Source organism: Dipodomys spectabilis, unplaced genomic scaffold, assembly GCF_019054845.1.
Source record: "Dipodomys spectabilis isolate Male_0828 unplaced genomic scaffold, ASM1905484v1 ptg000053l, whole genome shotgun sequence".
Lineage (NCBI taxonomy): Eukaryota > Metazoa > Chordata > Mammalia > Rodentia > Heteromyidae > Dipodomys > Dipodomys spectabilis.
In genome coordinates, this window is record NW_024870730.1 from 3209142 (window position 1) to 3232507 (window position 23366).

Below are 23366 nucleotides of genomic sequence, written 5' to 3' on the forward strand. Positions count from 1 at the left end.
TGCTTATGTGGTGCTGAGGAATGGAACCCAGGGCCTCATGCATGCAAGGCAAGCACTCTACCACTGAGCCAACTTCCCAGCCCAAATTTTTATCTCTTTGAGTTAGATTAGGCTGTTTATTTATAACACCGAAGCCATAAGAAGTAGAAAAAAAAGAAAAAAATAAATTGAACTTCATAAAAATTAGACTCTCTTATACTACAGATTTTATCTTCAAGCAAGTGAAAAGATAATGCTCAGAATGGAAGAAGATATTTGGAAATCATATATCTAATAAAATAACTTTTATTCATCATAAGTTAACAAAAAATAACTTTTGGGGATGAGAGGTTTAGTACTGGGGGTTGATTCAGGGCCTCCTACTTGGTAGGTTATGTTTGTGCCACCCTTTTTTGCTTCAATTTGATTTTAATAGGACTCGTGCTTTTGTTATCCTCCTACTTCCACCTCCCAAGTAGCTATGATTACTGAGCATGCATAACCTGGCTTGTTTTTTAAGAATGGATCTCATTAACTTAGCCTGGGCAGGTCTAGTATTTCAATCCTTCTATCTCCACCTGTGAAATAACTTTTTATAAAACAATAAAAAGATAAATGACTATATTTTTAAAATAGCAAGGAATTTGAATAGGTGTTTCTCAAAAAAAAAAAAGATAAACAAAATGGCCACTAAGTATTATAATGATACTAAAAGCCATCATTAGGAAAATGCGAATCAAAACCACCTCACATCCTCTAGTATGGTTATAATCAAAAAGACCGACCAAGACAGAGCTCTGTGAGAATATGGAGAAATTAGAAACCTCATACATTAATAGTTGGAATATAAATGCAACCACTTTGGAAAATAGTTTGGCTGTTCTTCAAAATGTTAGGCAGAGTTGCTATATAACACTAATTTCACTCATAGTTACGCACTCAAGAGAATTGAACTGTGCTTCAAACTTCTACAAATACGTTCATAGCAGATTTTTTCATAACAGCCCCAAAATGGGAACAACTCAAAAAGAAGAGTTCGATGAGGGGCAATATGTTCATATGATGACGTTTCCACAGCTGGCTTCAGTACTCTTCTGTTTTGGTCTTTCTTTAGCTCCTATGTGAAAGAAATTTTCATTAACTATCTTGATACAAACTTTAAAGTAATTTTTAACTGGAAAAGCACCCATGCAAACATGTGCAAACATGTGTAAATCTGGAAAGAAGAAATCTCTTTATTTGGTTTTACCACCTCTTCCTTAAATGAATATCTTATTTTCTTTTGCCTGTTCATTACCAGGCAGATGGAATGGAGAGATCTCAAGTCACTGTTTCCACTTTTCTATACATTTATTCTTATATTTTGAATTACCATTGTCCAAACTATTTGGAGATCCATGGGCTTACTAATTCCTAGGTAGAGGCTCATTTGTAGAGGCTCATTCTCTTTGGCCTTTGATTTTATAGTTTTTGGTACTCATGTCTTACCCAGTTCTTTTTTATGCTTTCTTATTGGGCCCTCAACTAGTGCCTGCCTTAGTTGGTCTCAAATCCTCTTTCTTGATTGTCTGCTTCCCTATGTACTCACTTTCTGGAGTTACACCAAAATTGTTACTGTTTTAAATCTTCTTTCTAAATAGACCTTGATTTCCCTTGATTTCCCTTGTCAACTATAGTGCCATACTTCTACTTGCTCATTCCTACATCCTCCTTCTGTGACTCAAATTCAGACTGTCTAAAATCTTGTTCCTTATCATGTCCAGAAGACTGAGGATTATATTTTCATTCTCTTTTATATCCAAGATGAATCCCTTAGGCTAATCTAACTCTTCCTATCCTGCTGTCCAATTTCACATATTAAACCAGATATCAAGTTCATTTATTCTTTTGTTTATCATGTTTTTAAATTCATCCTTTTGAAAAAGAAAAATGTTTATTCATTATCCCATTCCCAAAGAGTTGTACTACACAATCTCCTGAAAAATCTTCCTATCTCTTGCCTGCTTAACCTACCAGATTACCCCTACCAGTGTGTATTTAAAGCATCATTTCTCCTCTCTACTAGCTAAAATTATATACATAGTAAAAGACTATTTCCTAGCTGCAGAAGCCCTCCACAATGTTATTTCTCTTACCAGCACCAATTAAAGTCTTCCAAATTAGTTCCTCCCGTTTTCATGATTAAAGTTCTTATTGTCACCTTTAACCATACTCTGGACATTCTAAACATGAGAAGTTTTCTTATTACTCAACTGGAAAATGGATCTGACCTGCATCCATCCACCTTGGCTCAGTTCCCTCTTAAAATGCCCTTAACTCAGTTTCAGTGACTCTTACCAGTTTGTTTCATTTATTTGTCATTACTCTTACCTTACCTTATGATACTTCTTGTATATTGGCTTATGTTGATATTTTATTTTTGGATTTATTTAGAATTTTCCACATATATTTCTTACCTCTTAGAATAAGAATCTTCAAAAGATATTGAATAGATTAGTTGTGCTTTACAATTACACCTTAATCTTTTCTCTTCTGGATGTTTATTTCTATTTTATGTTTGATATATTCTCAGTGCCTATAGACATACAAATTACAAAGTCCCTTCTAATATGTATATGAAGTTCAGAAGCAACAGAAAGATAAGAAAAAAATTGTTTTGCTTTTAAAGATAGATTGTAGACTGTTGCTTTTAGCTTTATATAATTATTACACATTGTCATTAATCTCAATTTCCCCTTTCAGGATTCAAACATGATAGCCTCAAGATTTTTATTTCTTCAAAGGAAAATATCTAAACATTGTTAAGCTATAAGGAATTTTTATTATATCCTTGAAAACTGAGGAATTTTTTTCAAGTTTCATCAAAGAGCAATTTTTTAAGGACTTAGCTATAAATCCTGGAAAATAGAAGTTTCTGATGGAATTCTTACCACTGAAATTATTTTAAGTACAACAGACCTGCTGGTATCCACTATTGTTAGATCCCTTAAAATCCAGCTGTCAACCAGGTGGTCCTTCTTACAATGGAAAGAATAAAGTGTTATTTCTTATTCATATTTATTTTTGGCAAATGATTCTATGCTTTCCCTAAGTTGCTTGGAGGCCCAACATATGTCTGTAAGTTTAAGACATTGATACAGATCAGACTCACATAAGCCCTGGAAGGTACACACATAGATCTTATGAAAATTATAACTATATCCATCAATATTTCTATTTTTCCATCTGCATATAATTATGTTGATGCTTTTTATAGTGAAACAAGTTTAATGTTGGAAAAACAATAGGTTATTACTTCATTAACTAGCTTTTAGCTTTATTATTTTGCAATGAATATTTCCTTACCTAGAGCCTTCCTTTTACTTTTTTCTTTAAACTGGAATATTAAGTTGTTTTTTTTTTAATTTATTTTTATTTTTTTGTGAACATACTGTACAGAGGGGTTACAATTATATGGGCAATGGAATATTAAGTTTATTCCTTGATCTTAACCTGAATTTTGTGATCATTATAGAGACCATCTAAGTCTGCTAAGTTTTTTTTTTCAAATTCTTTATTGTGATTAAGTGATTACATAATTTCCCAAATTTCACAGTATTGTGGGATAGTGATGCTTAGTTAAAGTCACAAACACATTCTAACTTTCATGGGGCAAATTGTCTATCATGGTCTACAACATGAGTTCAATGAGCTTTGAGAATACAGTTATTTCTTCTAAGTTTTATTTTAGAAGCTTATTTTGTGAGTACATTAATATGTAACTTACACAGTTTAAGTAGTTAGTTTGAACCAAGGTAAAACAGTAGCAATTACATATGTTTAATAACATAAGCAGAAAGTTATGCTACAATTTTAATAAGCAATTGAAAAAGGCAATTTGAAGTAATGGACAAAGATAATATGAGACATGTTTTCTAGTCCCTTCATCTATCCAGACCTGGGTTAGTAAATACCTGATTATTTTTCAAATGTTGTTATAAAATACGATGCATTCAATAAATTTACTACCTCAGAAGGCACAGAAATCTAGTGGGGTTCCTATCAGGGAAATTTACTGAAACGTTTTGTTCTAAAGCTTCAGTGGCCAAAAGACAGCACTGGAATGTGAGAAACTAATTTCGGTTTGTTTTAGCGCCTCAAAATGTTACAAATTAATCAAGTGCTACTTAAAGTCTAGAACTCATTAACTTTATAAGTTTTACTTTTCCCATGACAGAGATTAAGTTGTAGCATAAAGCTTCTTTCCTCTCTCACATTGATCAGGCTACCATCCTCACTGTGTAAGTGCCCTCTTATCTTGCAGTTTATTGAGTTCAGTGTAGGCAGTGGTGTGTGCAGTGACATAAAAGCATTAGATTACTGTTATATAATGTATATAGGAGGCCAAGCATGAACCCCCCACTGGCTACCTTTCCTCACCTCTCCATAATTTGCTTAGGTGAAGTTCTCTTATAGTTACTATACATGGTGGAAACACACTCAAACAACATTTATTTGTTTGTACACTTTCAGTAAAGAAAATGCCTATGTACATTTTAAGTATTTGATCATTATTTAACAAATCTAAAAGGCAAAGTTGTACAGTGTGTTTAAGGGCCAGAAGTCCAAGTAAGATTTACACGTTAAGTAAAACTGCTGGTGCCCTAATTAATACGGGTGCTAGCTATCCACTGAAGCACAGACTGCTGTGTGTTCTTAGGGGAACAGCAAATAATGCACATGATGTGAATAAACTATTGTATAGGAATGTATATCTCCTGTAAACTAAAAACCAATATAAATTTACGAGCAAAATGTAGTAGCAGAGATTATTTTTCCTTTTTGCTTTTTGTGGAATAGCTGAGTTTTTGGGCGTTTGTAGAACAGATTGAGGTTTGTAATGAAAAGGGAAACAAAATGGAAAGTATTGAGTGAACAGCAGGGATCATTTGATGTGCTTACGAAAGATGTTTCTTTATTCTGTTTTTTTTTTCCTTTTGTAATATAAAAACAGTAGCAGGGGGTTACAAGCAGAGTTCATCATAGATTGTCAATCACTGTCATTTAGCATTTGCAGGGGAAGATGTCTTTATTCAAGGACAGCTGGGCAAATCAGAGACACAGATTTGCACTTAGTAGTCTGTCCAGCCTACACTAAATAAACAGGGACAAGGCAGACAAACCAGCCTCTGTCATAAGAATATAATGGACTCCACTGACCTCACTGCCCTCCTTTCAGCTTCAATCCCAGTTGCATAAAAGCTTCACTACCCACTTTCAATTTCCTTTAATTACCTACATGATGTAGATAAGAAAATGAACCTCACTTAGAGTCAGTGATCACACACAGGAAATTAACTAGACAAGTTGTTTAAAATTAGAGGAGCAATTGGAAGGAGAGTATTCTATTGGGAAAAAGTGGCTAGAAAGAGTTTTTGATTGTCAGTTTGTTTTTAAGCAAGGATTTTGATTATTTTGTTTTCTTTGCTTGTCTTGAGATTACTGCTTTTCTAAGCTATCTAAACGAAGTTGTTGTTGTTTTCATATCCTTAGTGTATATTTTACAGCAGCCAAAATAAAAATACTTGAGAGTTGAAAGAACTAAGTGGTGAAACAAGCATGTCACATTCTAAAGAGCTAAGAAAAATTGTGAAATGGAATTCCAGAAATAAGTGATTGTGGATTTCACAGGAGAGTCTGGCAGAGCAACTGGAGATTAAATAGCAGTTGTCTGTCTCCAGTCAGTGTTCATTTTAGCTCTGCTTCTGGACTCCATAGTCAAACCACCCCTCATAGCAACAGCAAAAAAGACATCTCTTAATATTTGTATTCATTCATCTGAAACAGTAATATTTATTCATCTTAGTGGTTCATGGCACTTGAGTTTTAACTAGAAAACCCTATCAGATTTCAAAGTAATGTAATTTTTCCTTGGAAAGTTGTTCCAGGTTTGTGGAATGAATGGTTTACTTTTCCCTTTCCATAGCATTTTAAATTATTTCCACTGAAAAGAGCCTATTTCTCACTCATGAGAGTAATTTTTGAACATCTAATTATTATGGATTTTAAAGAAATTTAATTGGATATTGGAGCTGAAGCCCACAATATCAAATCTGTAGTTCAAGAAGATAAAATTTAATTTGACTGTCTCCAATATTATGAACACATTTTCTCTCAAACAAACAATATTTAGAAAGTGATATATTACTTGAACAAAACAAATGTGTAACTATTAGTAAAGCATTCAGCTTTTTTTCTTTGAACAATATTTTAAGAATTATATTTTAAGTCAATTAAATTTCAGATGATAAATGTACTTGCATGGCTATAAGCAAATATTTACAAGTGAAAAGTATAAAAAACTCAAATATTAAGTGGAAAGGTGGCTCAGTGGTAGAGTGCTTGCCTTGCATGCATGAGGCCCTGGGTTCCATTCCTCAGCACCACATAAGCAGAAAAAGCTGGAAGTGGCTCGGTCGCTCAACTGAGTAGATCACTAGCCTTGAGCTGAAGAGCTGAGGGACAGCACCCAAGCCCAGAGTTCAGGCCCCATGACTAACAACAAAAAAAAAAGAATTACATCTTAAAACCCAGTTTACATTCTATATGTTAGATGTGGGGAAATTATTATCAGTATCATAATGTCTGACTTTATAACAAGACTGCATGTTTAAATACTTTATATACATTGTCTCATTGAATCTTCACACTAATCCCAATTTAAGATGAGGAACTTGGGGCTTGGAGAGGTACAGTTACTCTCAGAAGGTCACAGAGCTTGTACATGGCAGCGCCGAAGATCCATCTGTTCTATCAGTTCTCAGGTCCCACCTTCCCTCCAGCACCTCACACCCTACCACACACAGTCCTCATGATCTGTGAGACCTTTTAGGGGAGGAGTTCCTTACTAACACATTCTCTAGATTCCCTTTCATTTACACACTATAGCAAAAAAAGGTGTATACTGAAACAAAATAATCATTTCTGAAGAAGCCGATTTTAATAGTAGCTAATGGTAATTTGACATTTTATGAACATTTATAAACCACCTATCAACTGCTTTGAAGATTAGCAATGTTGCCTGTGTAAAATTTAATAATGGAAAAGACCTTACTTACCAAAGTAAGCTTAATCATCTAGTGATAAGTTAATTTAATAGTACAATCAATGTAATAGTAAAAATCAATGAAGACATATATGCAGATTTAACTTGTATTTGAAATGTAATATAGTAATAATTTCTTATTTTTCTTATAAGAAAAATCACTCCTCTTTTTTCAATTAAGATCTTTATCTTAAATTATCCTCATCTTTATCTTTCTTTAAGAATATAATTTTCACAGCTTTCAGCGCAGCAATAGTCTACTCAAGGATACCCTTCTGACCAGTAGGTAATGTATCTCCTCTATACACTTATCTGCCATTTTACTTTATGTGTGGTCAATTTCATTGCAGTCTCACTCTCTTGCTGGTTTTCTTCAACATAATCATAGAGAGAGAGTGAGAGAGATAAAAAAAAAATCAGAGAACCCCTAATTGAAAGATTTTCTTTTTTTTTGGGTCCAGTTGTGGGGCCTGAACTCTGGGCCTGGGCGCTGTCCCTCAGCTCTTCAGCTCAAAGCTAGCGCTCTACAACTTGAGCCACAGCGCCACTTCCGGCTTTTTTCTTTTTGCTTATGTGGTGCTGAGGAATTGAACCCAGGGCCTCAGGCATGCAAGGCAAGCGCTCTACCACTGAGCCACCTTCCCAGCCCCTGAAAGATTTTTATATACACTACAAGACATCATTTAAATTGTTTTCATAAGACTATTGTCTTTGGATACTTGCGCTAAAAACCTAATAGCCCCTTATTAAATGTAGATGACTCTAGTGAAGAACATTTTCCAAGCTAAAATGTTCTCAGCCATTAGACTCAGGATACTGACCCCATTGGCAGTGAACAGATTGGCAAAGCTAATGAATAAGATTAAAGCAATAAAATCATATAATTTTGGCAAAATCGGATGGTTTAGAGAAAAGTGTCACCACATCTTCTGTTGAGTTAGTCTTCAAAAGTTAAGAAATAAAATAAAAAAAATCTATGATCAAAGTTACCTGAGAAGCCCGGCAAATAGAATAAGCATAATAGTGTGTCATTGGCATACTGTTTCATCACTACCAAGTTTTACCTCTAGCATTAGAGCAGATCACCGTTTCTTAAGCACCAAAGTAAGCAGTTGGTTGCATGTAGGAGTCATGCTATATTTTTAAATACACATCTTTGCATTCTATTTCATACACAGAAAGATGTCTACACTTTCAGAAATGTATAGAAGCTAAGGCTCATGGAATTGATCTCTCTGTGGAAGAAAAGGGATTGTATAATATATATAATTAAATTTGAACAAGATCTGCTGAGTGAAGTGGATTTCTGAATTTAGATAATACTATTAACTAATACTTAGATTTCTACTTTCCATATTTTTAATTTTAATTAAACTTCTCATATACTGTCAGTGGAAAGTCAATTTATTTGCAGTGCTAAGAGAGTTATTGTATTTTCTTCAAGATAAAGTGTTGTATTTAGACAGACTCTAAAATGCAAATGAATGCTTAGATTGAATCTGTAGATGAGTTAGTGAAAATTTCCATCATAATCCTAGTATAATCTTCTCCCAATCCATGGGCTTTCTATTGATCTTGCTAGCTATGTCCTTTGCCATGCAGAAGCTCTGCAACTACATGCAACCACTTTGGAAAATAGTATGGAGGTTCCTCAAAAGACTCCACATAGAGCTCCCCTGTGACCCAGCAATCCCACTTTTGGGCATTTACCTGAATGATCACAAACAAGACCACACTAAAGCTACCAGCACAACTATGTTATGTTTATTGCAGCATTATTTACCATAGCTAAGATATGGAACCAACCCAGATGCCCCTCAGTAAATGAATGGATCAAGAAAACGTGTTATATATACACAATGGAATTCTATGCCTCCATCAGAAAGAATGACATTGCCCCATTTTTTAGGAAATGGAAAGACTTGGAAAAAAATTATATTAAGTGAAGTAAGCCAGGCCCAAGGAAACTTAGGTCCCATGGTTTTCCTTATTTGCAATAACTAGTATGTGTCTGAGACAAGCAGAAAAGGTCAGATAAGATGATGTTAGGCGAAATGAATCCCAAGGTAAGGACACAAGTGGTTTTTTCTTTCTTACAATTGTTTCTAACATACTTATAAGATGATTTTTTTGTTGTTGCTTTGTATGTCCCTCTCCCACGGTATAGCCTCTGTTTTTACTGTATCTAATGTTGATGTAATTTGGGGAGGGGAAGGGAAAAAAAACAGGGATACAGGTGGACCCATTGCAACAATGGGTACAAGATGCTGTGTTCAAAAACGAACTTTGGGGGCGGGGGTAATAGTCACAGAGATGGGAGGACAGGGATGGTAGGGGAAAACAAAGGAGGAAGCAACAATCTAATATATTTATAAGATGATTTCTATGTTGCTTGTATGTCCCTCCCTCACGGTATAATCCCTGCTTTCACTGTATTGATGTTGGTATAATTTGTGGAGGGGAAGGGCAAAAATAAATCGTTTAACTAGTGATACAGGTGGACGCATTGCAACAATGAGACGTACAAGTCGTTATGTCGAAAAATGAACTTTACAACTTTGGTGAGGGGGGTGGGTTTGTGTGGGGGGGAGGTAAGGGGAGTATGGGAAGGAATGGGAAGGGGAAACAAAGAGGAGGCAACAATGCTTGATAAGAAATGAACTCGTTATCTTACCCATGTAATTGTAACTCCTCTGTACGGTATTTTCACAATTAAAAAAAAAAAAAGAAATGTACTCAATACCGTGCTCATGTAATTGTAACCCCTCTGTACGGTATTTTCACAATAAAAAAACTTTTTAAAAATCCTAGTATAAATCATATAAATCAAAAATGAGCATAATGAAGAACTATTTGGAAAAGGGGAAGGAACAAGGGACATCTGAGACTGTATGTATTGATAGTTATCACAGTGAAGCTCTAGTACTTTTAATGTGTGCTAATTAAAAAAATAAAACAAAAAAGGAAAATGAATTTGAAAATTCATGTGGAAGCTTAAATAACCCCACGTAGTCAAAACAAATATTGAGCTAAAAGAACAATGCTAAAGATTTCATACCTGACTTCAAATTGTACTACATAACCATAGTAACAAAAACAACTTGGTACTGGCACATATAAAATAGACACCTAATTTAATAAAAGATCTAAAATTTTAATCACGTGGCTACAGCTTTTTGATCTTTCTCAAAGGAGGCAAAGACAATATTACTTTTTTGTTACTTGGAAAAATTAATATGGGTTGGGAAGGTGGCACAGTAGTGGTAGACTGCTTGCCTTGCATGCATGAGGCCCTGGATTGGATTCCTCAGCACCATATAAGCAGAAAAAGCCAGAAATAGCGCTGAGGCTCAAGTGGTAGAGTATTAGCCTTGAACTGAAGAGCTGAGGGACAGTGCCCAGGCCCCACGACCGGCCAAAAAAAAAAAATTAATACAAGCTGGCACTACTGGACTTCTGGTTCATGCCTGTAATCCTAGCTACTCAGGAGGCTGAGATCTGAGGATCACGGTTCAAAGCCAGCCCAGGCAGGAAAGTCCGTGAGACTCTTCAATTAACAACCAGAAACTCAATTGGTAGAGCACTAGCTTTGATCTGAAATGCTGAGGGACAGGGTCCAGGCCCAGAGTTCAAACCCCATAACTGACAAAAAAAAGCAAAGAAAAATTAATTCAAAATTGGATTTAATTCTTCCTTAAGTGTTGGTAAAATACCCAAAGTAATATACCATGGCATGTAATTTCCGTTGTAAGAATTTTCTAACTAAAACTTACATTTACTTAATACATGTAGGGATTTTCAGATTACTTATATCTTTTTGTGTGAATTTCATTTATTATCTGTTTTTGCACTGACAGAATAAGTCTGTTCATTATTATTTCTTATTATCCTTTTGATGCCTATGAAATTTGTAGTTGTATCCATCTTGTCATTTCTGATACTGGTATGTGACTTCTTGACCTGGCTTTTATGGCCCAGAATTTGATCGATCTCATTAAAGGCTGTCTATGTTTTTAGAGAATACTGTTTATTCTAGTGTTACTGAGTTTGGTATTCTATGAATGTCTATCATGTCAGCTTAGTTGACAATATTATTTTATTCTACTACATTGCTAATATTTAGCTATTTGTATTACCAATTTTTGAGCTTTTTTTTTTTTTTGGGTCGGTCATGGGCTTGAACTCTGGGCTTGGGCATATTACCAATTTTTGAAAGATATGTGTTTATAAGATCTTTAACTATATTTGTGATTCTTGTTCAACTTCTCTATGTTATACCAATTTTTCTTCATGAATTTTCTAGCTATGGTATTAGAAGAGTAAATGTTTCACATTGTAATCCTGAAGTTTGTTATAGAATTCAGTTTACTTATTTGAGCATTTGGTCCTTTTAAGTTGTACTTTTCTAATTTATTAGGAGCTCACTAAATAGTTTACATTAGAGAGCTAATCACTGCCCAATCCTTAGGCAGTAAATAGTGTTCTTCTCTATATTGTGTCCTATGAATTATAAGTGTCTGGAAGGAACAGGCATTATTCGTGGCACTTTTAGAGCAAGATTCTCTCTCCATCTTTCTATCTTTGAGTAGTTTTCTTATAAGCATGTGCTATGCGTTATTCTGCTGAAGTGTCAAAGAGGGACCTCCTACATCTCTGAAAGCATGTACAAACATTTTCTGTCCCCCTAAATCTGTCTCCTCTGATCTTCTTTTATGCAAATGTTAGCTACCTCCCTATCCTTAGACTTTTAGCTAAGGAATCTTACAGGGCTGTTTGGATTCCTCTCTTTATCTTAGCCTCAAAAGTCCCCATGTAGTAAGCTGGAGCAATAGTATATTTCACCTCGTTTGTTTTGTTTATTTCAAGGATGACTCTCTTTCATACCCCTATGCTCAGTCCTGGGAAGGTCATTGATATGTATATTTTGTCTTTTCTTGTATTGAGGGAAGATAAATATTATCCTTATTATTCTAACACTATTAAACAGTGAATATTAATTGTGGTTGATGTCAACAGGCACAGGCCCAATGTCAAGTGTATATTTGAAAAATTAGATTTTTCTCTCATTGCAAATACTCATAAAAGTAGGTCAGTCTACTTTTAATGGAAAAATCTACTTATGTAGGGTTCAATAGTGAAATATAGTCTCCATAATATCAGTCAGTAATTACCTACTGAACCTTCTAAGATAAAGAGAATACCCATATACACCCCTTATTCCAGAATAGTTAGCTTTAACTAATAGATTATAGTACATTGTAAATTCATGATCCAACTCTTCACCGTTTTCTTCCCTTACTAATCCTATTCTTGCTACCTCCTATAGCCTGCCTTATATCTTACCCTCATTCCAGATTTTAGCTTAAGCATCACTTTCAAAAAAGCTCTTCCTGACCTTTGAAAGCAGCCGCTTTCCCAGACCAAATGTCTCTTCATGACTTTATGCTTAGAATATCATAGCGTTCATCAGCCTTGGCGTTTGTCTGCTTCCCTGATGGCCCGGTTTCTCCTTCCATGGCCACATTGTCATGGTGATGTGCTGTGCCTAGTAGTCATGTGGTGTATGATACATGTGTAGACACATTAGAGCATCATGATTATCAAATATATTAGATAGTTCTGGCTTGCTTTTGCTTATGAATTAGTGATAGAATTGAACAAAGCAGAATTCTAAGACAAACAGTTATTTATGTTTTTCCTAAACTGTGTTTTAAGTCAGTAGGTAAACTTAAAAAGTACATTCTTATATTTTTCAGGATGCAGAAGAATATACAGATTTGCCAGTAAGACACAATGAAGACCATATGAACAGTGAACTAGCAAAATGTCTTCCCATTGAAGTAAATCCTCATTCATTTGACAGCCCTCACACCAAAGCACATCTCCTGCTACAGGCACATCTTAGCCGAGCCATGCTACCCTGCCCGGATTATGACACTGATACCAAGACTGTCTTAGACCAAGCTCTAAGAGTATGTCAGGTATGAAAAACGTCCTTGACACACGTATTTTCTTCCACCACTTCTACCCTTCTTTTCCTAAGTGATCAAATATTTTTTACATTATGTTAGCACTGTTGAGAAAAGTATATTAAATTATGAATTTCCAAAAGAAAAGCAAATACAAATACATTACAATGCTAATTTCAAAGACCCATTCAACTAAAATGTATTGAAAGCAAAATACTTTTCTGTGAATTGAGCATTGAACAGGCAAGAGCTTCTGCTGCTATAGACTTTTGCTCAAGGGGGAGGGTATTGTCAATTCAAAATTCAACTCATTGGGACATATTGGCACTTACCTATAATCCCAACACTGGGGAGGCAGATAGAGGAGGTTTTGAATTCCAGGCTAGCCTGGGTTACATAATTAGATTTGTCTTGAAAAAAAGATGTGTGTATGAGATAGACAGAGACAGAGACAGAGAGAAAGACCAGATAGTAACTCATAGGAACTGTTTCTTAAATACAGTAAAGCCCAATGAAACAATGTGAAAGATTTTTTATGTCATTTAGAGCTAATTAATAAGATACTATTTAAGAAAAATGAAGTGAAGAGACTTTTTGAAAAATCTAATTGCCAAAGTTCTCATATAGGAAAGTTACTCCTTGTATTCAAGGAAAATCAAACATGGAAAGCAATGACTGGAAATGAGGCTAGAAATAGATGGGAGAGAAAATGGGGTCTTTGTTCAGAGAGTTTGTGGACCATAGTAAGGATTTTAATGTTTACTTTGAATGAAAAGAAAGCCATTAGAGCATTGGTTCACTAACAGTGATGACAGTTACACCAAATCAATATTTTCCATAGTAATTGAACTGTGAAAGTCAAGTATCTACTACTTCACTTATAAGTAACTAATGGACTTATTATATGCTAACATAAATCATTTTTCATGAAAAAACGCTTTCTAAGTAACAAAAAATTAGTGAAAAAACATGGCACAGTATACATTTTCTAAATTGCTTAAATAACCCATCTTAGTGAAAACTAGTTACTTACCTGCTTTTGCAATCAATACAAAATTATATGATAATATATGATAATACACTATTTCAGTTGAAGTACATATATGAAGAAATTCCAGCCTCCAGGCTGTGTGTAATTTCCTACACAGGGAAATTACACACAGGGAGGAGTACTTTGAAGTGCTTTTTCAGATAATTGTCAATATTGTTCTTTGATTCAAGACAAAAACTTGACAAATAGTATTTCTTGAGAGTTGCTTATATTGTGGAACTGAACCTGTATCAATGAAGTCTTCCTGCCTTAAATGTTTTATGTCTAAATAAGAAGCATTGGTAACCAGTCCATTTATAAGATTGGGGCTGGTGGGAAATTATTGGACTCTTAAAAAAAATGAGATTTAAAATAATATACTGAATGGATGAGTGGTCCCAGAGCTTTTTTTCCCAGTGCAGCTGGAAGGAAGGAACTTACCATTTATTGTGAGGAGAAGATTTTAGTGAGGGAAGAAGTATATTGTACCTGTTTTGGACATTTCTGTCAGAAAAATACTTTGAAAGATTTTAGCTGTTTTTAAAGGTAGGGAAAAATCTGTGAAGATATGTGTACAAAAATATACATGATGGCCTAATTTGTAAAAATTAAAGGCTTGCAGATAACCTTAAGTACTTTCAGGTGATAGAACACTATAGAATATTATAATTGTGTTACAGTTGCAACATAGGTTAAGCTAACCCAGAGAAAAGATGTGGAATGATTTAACAGTAGCTGTCTCTGGATAGCAGGATTTGGAGTGCTCTTTTAAATGTTTCTTCTTTATGCTTTTCTAAAATACGTGAACATTTTATATTGAGCCTTTAACATTTTTATTGTCAAAAATAAAAATGCCATTTTAAAATGGCAGTATTTCTAAATACAGTAAGCACAAGCCATCTGACACATGTTTATGGCTAACATATGGTTTACTTCTCTAGGACGATGATTTAATATTTCTTATTAGTCACACTTTATAAAGCAAGGTTAGAGTTTTAGCTGAGACCCTTGATACTCATTTGTGTTTCCTGTAACTTTTTCTTCCTCAAACACTGACTTGTCAGTGAACTCACAGGTCAGTAAGAATTGGATAGAAGATGTAAGAGGAAGTTTTTATACTTGCACATATGTTGGTTTTGCTTTCTAATCTTAATGTATATCAAATGAAAAATATAATCCATACTCATTGACATCTTGTTTGTCTGCACTCTGCCAATAAGGCTATAATACAGCAGTTTTCAGAGGAATCTGTTTCTAAATTTGCTGTTAGAGGAAGAGACTCAGTCAAGTATTTTTTACCACTGTTGGATAATTTTATATTTATTTCCTTGGGATGATTATGGTTTACTAAATATTTCTAATACTTATCAGTAATATTTAAAAAGAATAGTTTTCTCCTTGATTATATAAGTGTACCTCAATTATATAATAGTATGCTTTATTATAATTTTAAAAAACAGCATACTATAAATTAAGTCATCCAGAGTAATTACCTCCTTGTGGTGCTGGCAGTCAAACCTAGGACCTGTATACACAGTAGCTTGTGCTCTACCACTAGCAACATCCCCAACCCCTGGTGTTTTGATACTGAATCTTAACTGTGTCCCTCAGGCTGACCTTAAACTTGTGATCCTCTTGTCTCTGCCTCCCTAGTGCTAAGATTACAGGTGTAGTGATTGTGCATTTGCCCTCATAAATATCAGAGTTTTTCATACTTAGTGAATTTTTTACTCATTTTCAACTCAGTCTTTCATTCTGAAATAATTTCAGACTTTGAATTAAAGTTTTATATAATGTTGAAATTAGATTTCTATCTTGACCTAGCTTCTCCTAATGTTAACTTCTTACCTCAGTATAATATCTAATTACCTTAGTTCTTTTTTTTTAAGTAAGTTTCTTATTGTGAAAATACTGTACAGAGGAGTTACAATTACATGAGCAAGGTAATGAGTACATTTCTTATCAAGCATTGTTGCCTCCTCCTTTGTTTTCCCCCTACCATCCCTTCCCTCTTAGTTCTATTAACTAGTTTATCTATCTAATTCAAAAAAAATTTTTTTTGGATCCGGTCATGGGGCCTGAACTCTGGGCCTGGGTGCTGTCCCTCAGCTCTTCAGCCCAAGGCTAGCGCTCTACCACTTGAGCCACAGCGCCACTTCCAGCTTTTTTCTTTTTGCTTATGTGGTGCTGAGGAATCAAACCCAGGGCCTCTGGAATGCAAGGCATGCGCTCTACCACTGAGCCACCTTCGCAGCCCCTCTAATTCAAATTTTATCTGCATGAATTTTATTCCACTAATGCTCTTTTTTGTTCCAAGATCCTTCATTGCAATTAATTGTCATGTCTCTGTAGGATCCTTGTCTTTCTTGGTACTTTTAAATAATACTAATTATTAATTATCTTTTTGTGGAGATACTTTTATATTATATGAGTATCCTGTTTCTCATCATGTTTCCTATTTCATTTTCAGCATCTCTTATTGATATTTGTATAAAACATTTGCTAGTATTATGATTTTCTGTTTTCATCATTCCTATGATAAACACATGTAGAAACGTATCTTTCCTAATTTAAATCGGATTTACTATGTGTAAAGAACCAAATTTTACCAAAAATTACCAAAATAGAGGACTGCACTTCATCCCTGTAGCCCCTGCTGCCCATCAAATATATAACTATTAATAGTTCCCCATTAGGCAGACCATCATAACCAGTAGTAATGGTGGCAAGCACTCACAAAAGGCTTGCTTTATACCATTTTCTGTTTATGATTGCTTTGCATTGTATTGACTCCTTTGCTGTCATAGTGCAATTATTAATCTTTTACATTTCACAGGTGAATCTAAATTAACTTTACAAAAATCACAAATAAAAAGTGGCCTTCAATAAAGGCTACATATATCATGAAAGTATATTTCATTTTATCCTGTAAAGATAAATTTTAAAAATATCTTCAAGGTTATTCTAAAATCACAGAAATTTCTGCCTTGTTTTTCTTTTATACCAAGAATTCCCACTAGACTGAATATTTTTAATTGATTCTTTCTTTAATGTATACTAAATCACCTCCATTTAATTACTCTTGTTCCCTTTTCAACAGTCTGCCTATAATTACTTTAACCAGTTTCTAAGAGGGACTTGTTAATATGATTGAATATTTGTAACTGCTTTAATTACATCTCTCTACAGCATCCAGTGTTGTGCTGTTTGCCTTTTCTGTAGCAACTGCCTATGATCTTTCTCATGTTTTTATATTTATATTATGCTACATAGACCCAGGAATTAACCACGTGCTTCATCATATTCTCCCCTAAAACTGAAATTGAAAATAATGGAAGATTAGACTGTTGATACAATCTTAGAGGAAGGATGTTATCATAATTATAAGAGAACCCTTATAATAAAAAGTTATATGCATGTTAGAGTAATTTCTACATAGATTGTACTAGTAAACACACATACACACACATTTGATATTCCTCTTTCTTTTTAAGTTTTGACTTCTCTGCTTAGATTGTTAGGTTTTGTTTTTTTTCATAGCTAATCACTACTACCATTAATGGGTCTCCCCTGTGTAAAGTCTTTATTCATCTACCATTAGAGGAGGTTGTGTTTATTTGGGTTTGGGTTTGTGTGTGGGTGTGGGTGTGCGTGCGTGCGTGTGCGCGTGTGTTTGGGTGCCCTCACACTAGCCTTTCTTGAAAATTTTCAAACTTCTGTTAATAATAAGCAACTCAGTGTTTACTTGTCTCCAAATAAAGGAACTATCTATTGCTTAAAAGATAGTGGACATCTCCTCTTGACTATTGAAGATGGATGTAATGATCTGTCTTCTGCATAACAAGGCATATGTTGATATGGATAGAATTCATGTTCCCATTATCCTAATGAAGTAGGCCAATGTGAACTTGATGGCTGCTGTAGAAATATTAAAAATATTCTAGGTGATTCAATGTTTAAAAGGAACACCTCTATGGAGCTATGTTAAGTCTTCATTTTTTTCATGGATTCTTGCATTTGCCTTTAATATAAAGGCCTTTCTTTTTCACATGTGAGATTATATAAGCTACATGTCCCAATTATGTCAGAATGTTCTAATAGACTTTCTCATTTATCATAAAGACAATAGCCAAAAAATGAAATGGGTTCTACATTTCATGTAACCAAGGTATTTTTCTATAACTTACACACACATTCTGAAAAGAAAAAAACATTTCATCTCTAATTTGTTTTTCTTTTTTTGTTGTTGTTGATACTAGCATTGGAACTCACGATTCCCCTACTTGCTAAGTACTACTTCTACCACTTGAGCTATGCTTACCATACCCTCTAGCCCTTTTTGCTTTTAGGTTATTTTTCAACTTGAGATTTCACTTTTTGCTAGAACCAGCCTCACCTTGCACCCATTCTACCTCCACCTGCCAGATAGGATTATAGGTATGTACTACAACATGCAGGCTCATTTTTTGAAACAGGGTCTCACTAACATTTTTGCCTAGGCTGATCTTGAACCACAATACCTCTGTCTGTGCCTGGCACTTAATATTCCAGATAGGCATGTGTTATCAAACCCATCCTTTCCATCTATTTTTAAATATGCTAATTAATAAGCTGAAGATGTGTATACAGATATTTTAGAGTCTAAGAATAGGCAAAAATAGAATGAAAGAGTATGAATTTAATCCCCAGTACTACAAAAGGAAAAAAAAAAAAAAAGATAAAGGAAGCAAAATAGAATCCTGAAAGATACTGTGACTAGAAGCAGGTCTGTATTTAACAGGTAACTCACATTTGCCACAGATTCCACGTAGAAGATCTTGATGATGCTAGGGTAGAATCGTCATGAGACAATGCTAAGGTGACCTGTGAGGAATGTTTACATACATGTACACCAAGCACAAGCCCACTGAGTTGACAGTGTATTGACAAAGGGGTCATTTGGAGGAATGAGTTAAAGAATTGTAGAATCAAATACAATGAAATGAAAATGTCCAAGTATTCTGAAATTAGTGAAAGAAGTAGTTGGTCAAATCCTCAATCCAATAATTGTAAAAACCATTTTGATATAATAAATATGACATAAGATCTTCTATCCTTTTTTTAGGATACTTTCACATTGTAATTGTTTATAATTAGAACAAATGAAAAGATTTTCTTTGAGTAGTGGTTATAACATAATAAGGTTTACAACACAAATCATTTTTGATTAAGAGGGAAAATATTATGTCTGTTTTATGGGTATATCTGAAGGACTGTTAATACCATGAGTGGCCACATCCTGGAAACTTATCTATAGTAATAATATCGCTGACTGTTCCTCAGGCACCAGTGAATCATGCCTGTAATTGTAACTACTCAGGAGGCTGACATCTATGGATGACATTTGTGGATCATGGTTCAAAGCCAGCCCTGGCAGGAAACTGTTAGACTGATCTCCAGTTAATTACCAAAAAGTGAGAAATGGAGCTGTGGCTCAAGTAGTAGAGCACTAGCCTTGAACACAAAAGCTCAGTCAGGGACTGTGTCCAAGCCCTGAGTTCAAGCACTAGGACCAGCACCACAAAACATTAACGATTATTAAGTATTTCACCTTTTCCACTCTATTTCCTTCACAGGGAATTATTGAAAAAGTGGGTTTATTGCATATATGTCTGTATGTGTCTGTGTGTGTGTTTCCACACATTTTAAAGATTTTTTTTCTTGCTAAATCTGAGTTGAAACAACAAATTACAATCCATTTGTTGCAAACATTCATGGACCTTATTAAATTCATAGAGAACAGAGTCAAGTCTAATTCAGGTTGTTTCCTGGCCAGACTGTCAAGGAGCTCCTATCTTGTCACAGAAGCCAGATAAAATTTTATTGATACATTAGTACTTTTAAAACAGTTCTAAGTGAACGTGATCCTAAATGGTGTGTTCTTCAAGTTGGAACAATCCACGATATGGAGCATTGTGATAGTCCTGCACAGTCAAAGTTACAATTTAACACCACCTAGCAAAGTACCATACCTCACTAGGGAAATGACAGAGCTGATACAAAACTTAGCATGTCCAAAACTAACACAAATGTGTGGGTTTTGTGATATTAAACACCTTTACTTACTCTAGTGGATTTACAAGCAATCTCTCTTCAAGGACTATAATATAATTTAGAAGGAAGTTTCCCCCTGGGTGACTTTACCTGTAAGCTTTTGTATGACAATTTGGTGATGGTTTATTGATGATATGATGCTATTGTGAAGGATCCTTCTACCCCCTGTTCCTCTCCTCATGCCCACATAACAACCCTTTTCCCGGTTGGGTCTATAGGAAATGAGTAATGCTTAACCCATTTGTGTGATCAATTCACTTAAGCAGCTACTGTGAAATGTTAATCACAACTTTAATTTGTACTGCATTAGCATTTTGATTAACTTGTAGGCTTGCTAGCACACTTGAAGCACTTTTACTCATAGTTACAGCTCGGAAATGACTTTTTGATTAATTAAGTTTGTTAGACAGCAGCTGAGCTTCCTGAATGCTAACCTTCTGGGGGTAAAAGTTCAGGAGAAAGTTGCTATGAACAACTGTTGCTTTTGCAAAAAGATTCTTGGAAATGTACTTACAGCATTTTAATTATTGATAAAATATTGTATCATTACTTGCAGCTGACCTGAACCTCTGAAGGAGAGTGACTCATCAAGAAAGCATTTCTCAAGGCTTCCCATCATAGCAAAACTTCTGGGAGCTCTTGAACTAAATAGTGCATTTTCTAACAGATGTCTCACAAGTAATGTTTTAACAAGCTGCCTAGGTTGAATTTCCATAGTTTTTTTCAATACACTTTTAATTTCAGAATAGTTTAGATTTCCAGGAAGGTTTCAGAGTGAGCACAGTATTTCCATATATGCTGAGCATACTTTTCCTCTAGTATTTACATCTTATATATTAATAAGATATATATTACTAACCAAAGTCTGTATTTGTTTAGTGTTCTTCTATTTGTAAGTGCTTTTCTTTTTCTGTTGAAGAATCTCATTCTGGATACCACATTAGTTAACTTTAGTCTTCATGTCTCTGGAGCCTTTTACTTCTGACAGTTTTTTTTTCTTTGTTTTTGATCGTTTTTCTCTAGCATTTTGTATTTTTGTGACATTTCTTTCATAACTCAGTCGATACATTAATAATATCCTTCATTCTGGACTCAATAAATATTGCTTTTAAACTCCAATAGCAGTAAATTTTCTTTATATCATTTGCTTTAAACAGAAATGCCAACAAACTCACCTGTCATTTCCACCTTCGTCCTGATCTTATTTTCATGCCCTTGTTTAATCCTTGTACAATTAGTTGTCAAGTGATAGGGGTGGAAGAGAATAGGTTCCTTGACATGAAAAAAGGATCAAGAGAAGATGAGAAGTAAAAGGCCTATCTAATGTTAAGAAGGGATAAAGAGGGCTGGGAAGGGGGCTCAGTGGTAGAGCGCTTGCCTTGCATGCCTGAGGCCTTGGGCTCCATTCCTCAGCACCACATAAGCAGAAAAAGGCGGAAGTGGTGCTGTGGCTCAAGTGGTAGATCACTAGCGTTGAGCTGAAGAGCTGAGGGACAGCGCCCAGGCCCAGAGTTCAGGCCCCAATGACTGACAAAAAAAGAAAGAAAGGAGAAAAAGGCTAGACCATAATCTGTCCATTTCCATGAGTGCAATTTGTAGCCACAGAGTCCTGACATCACTGAGGATTAACCTGACAGAGATTTTAGGTTTGAACTTTAGATTTTAGGAGAAATATTTTAAAAATGTCCTTCGAACTAGATTTTATTGTCCAGCTATATAATTCTTTATATTAATGATGCCACCTCAGAATGCCACCTCAGAAATCCTATTTGTAACAAGATAGGGATTTGTGCAAGTCAGCAGAGGCAGTATAATAAAGTCGCCACCCATCTGAAACCGGAAATCCCAAATTAATTCCTTAACTCCATCACTCTTCTACCAGTATGATTACATAGTTACTGAACTTCTGCAGTCTTCAGATTCCCTATCTGTAAAGTGGATAATACTGACATGTTGGTATCAAGGTTTAAATGAAAGCTACCTGCGAAAGTGTTCTATAATGTGTACTACTATACAGATACATATGCAAAGGAGAACTTTGCACAGTCTGATGTTAACTATACAACTCAATATTTAGGTCTTTTCACAATAATTGAATGAGATTTGCATTACTTGATAGAAAATATAAATAGAGAGGGAGAGATTGTCAAGTTTAAAGTACTCGCTGTTTAAAGTATAATCTTCAATCGTAGAGGATAAGAAGAAAAATATGAGTAGATTTGGTTAAATCTATCCTTTACATGACTCTGAAGCTATGGTTGAATTTAAATGTTAAGACCAAGCTTGATCAGCTTAGGGGAATTCTTGAAATAGATTCAGAATAAATGTTCAGGACATGAAGAATATTCACATAATGAAGCATGTGACTTCAGTAGCCTCACACGTAACATGAAATTGCTTCTGGAGATTGTTCATTAATTCTTTATTCTCACAATAGATGAGGTCTACGGTGTGGGGCATGATTATTGTCTCTTCCTTTTACCTTTACCTATCCTTCTCTCTCTCCTTACTTGCTCTCTCACCCAGAAAAGGCAGGCACACCATATTTGTTCACCATTCCTTCTGAAACTATTTCACTAATTCTTATGTGTTCCCCAAAGTCAGCCTCCTCAGATTGCTCCAACTGCATCCTTTCCTGATTCCTCCTTCCTTTATCCATGTTGTTTTACTTTCATTGTCTGTACGATTCCTTTTTCAACCACCTCCCAAACTCTATGTTTCTATCCCTACCTTCCTGGTAGTCTTCAGATCTAGCATAGTAGTTTCAACAGATACCTTATAAACATCATAACCACGTTCATCCCAGACTCCACCTCTAGCTGTTGTATCCAAACCATTTCCACCACTTTCATGGTCATTCACGTGGCCTCAATGGCCACAACATCTTTACCTGTCCTCCTGACTCAAGATCTAGGATCTTTTCTCCCCTTTCAAGTCCAAGTTGAATAAGCTTAGTCCCTTTATGAATTTACTTATTAATATCCTAACTATCATTTGGCTCCACAGTTGGCCATTTCATCCAATAGATGAAATAGAACCTAAAATCTCTTTTACTTCCTTGAGTTTCTATCAGTCTGAATTCTCTGCTTTCACACCCAAATTACTCTTCATTGCTGGAAATAATTGCAGAACACAATTACTACTATAAAATGTTTTTGAAACTCTAGAACTGCTGTATTTTTTTCAGTCACATCATTAATTCTGCCTAGCA

The 23366-nt window shown here is 34.9% G+C and overlaps 1 protein-coding gene across 2 annotated transcripts in view; it reads left to right on the top strand.

Moving 5' to 3' along the window:
- The window catches only part of Ascc3 (activating signal cointegrator 1 complex subunit 3), a 234598-nt gene that overhangs the window by 196125 nt on the left and 15107 nt on the right, over positions 1–23366 (top strand). For both annotated transcript variants that reach the window (XM_042679521.1, XM_042679520.1), the window contains exon 37: positions 12820–13044. In XM_042679521.1, the coding sequence (XP_042535455.1) occupies positions 12820–13044 (225 nt within the window). The remainder of the gene's footprint in view (positions 1–12819; positions 13045–23366) is intronic.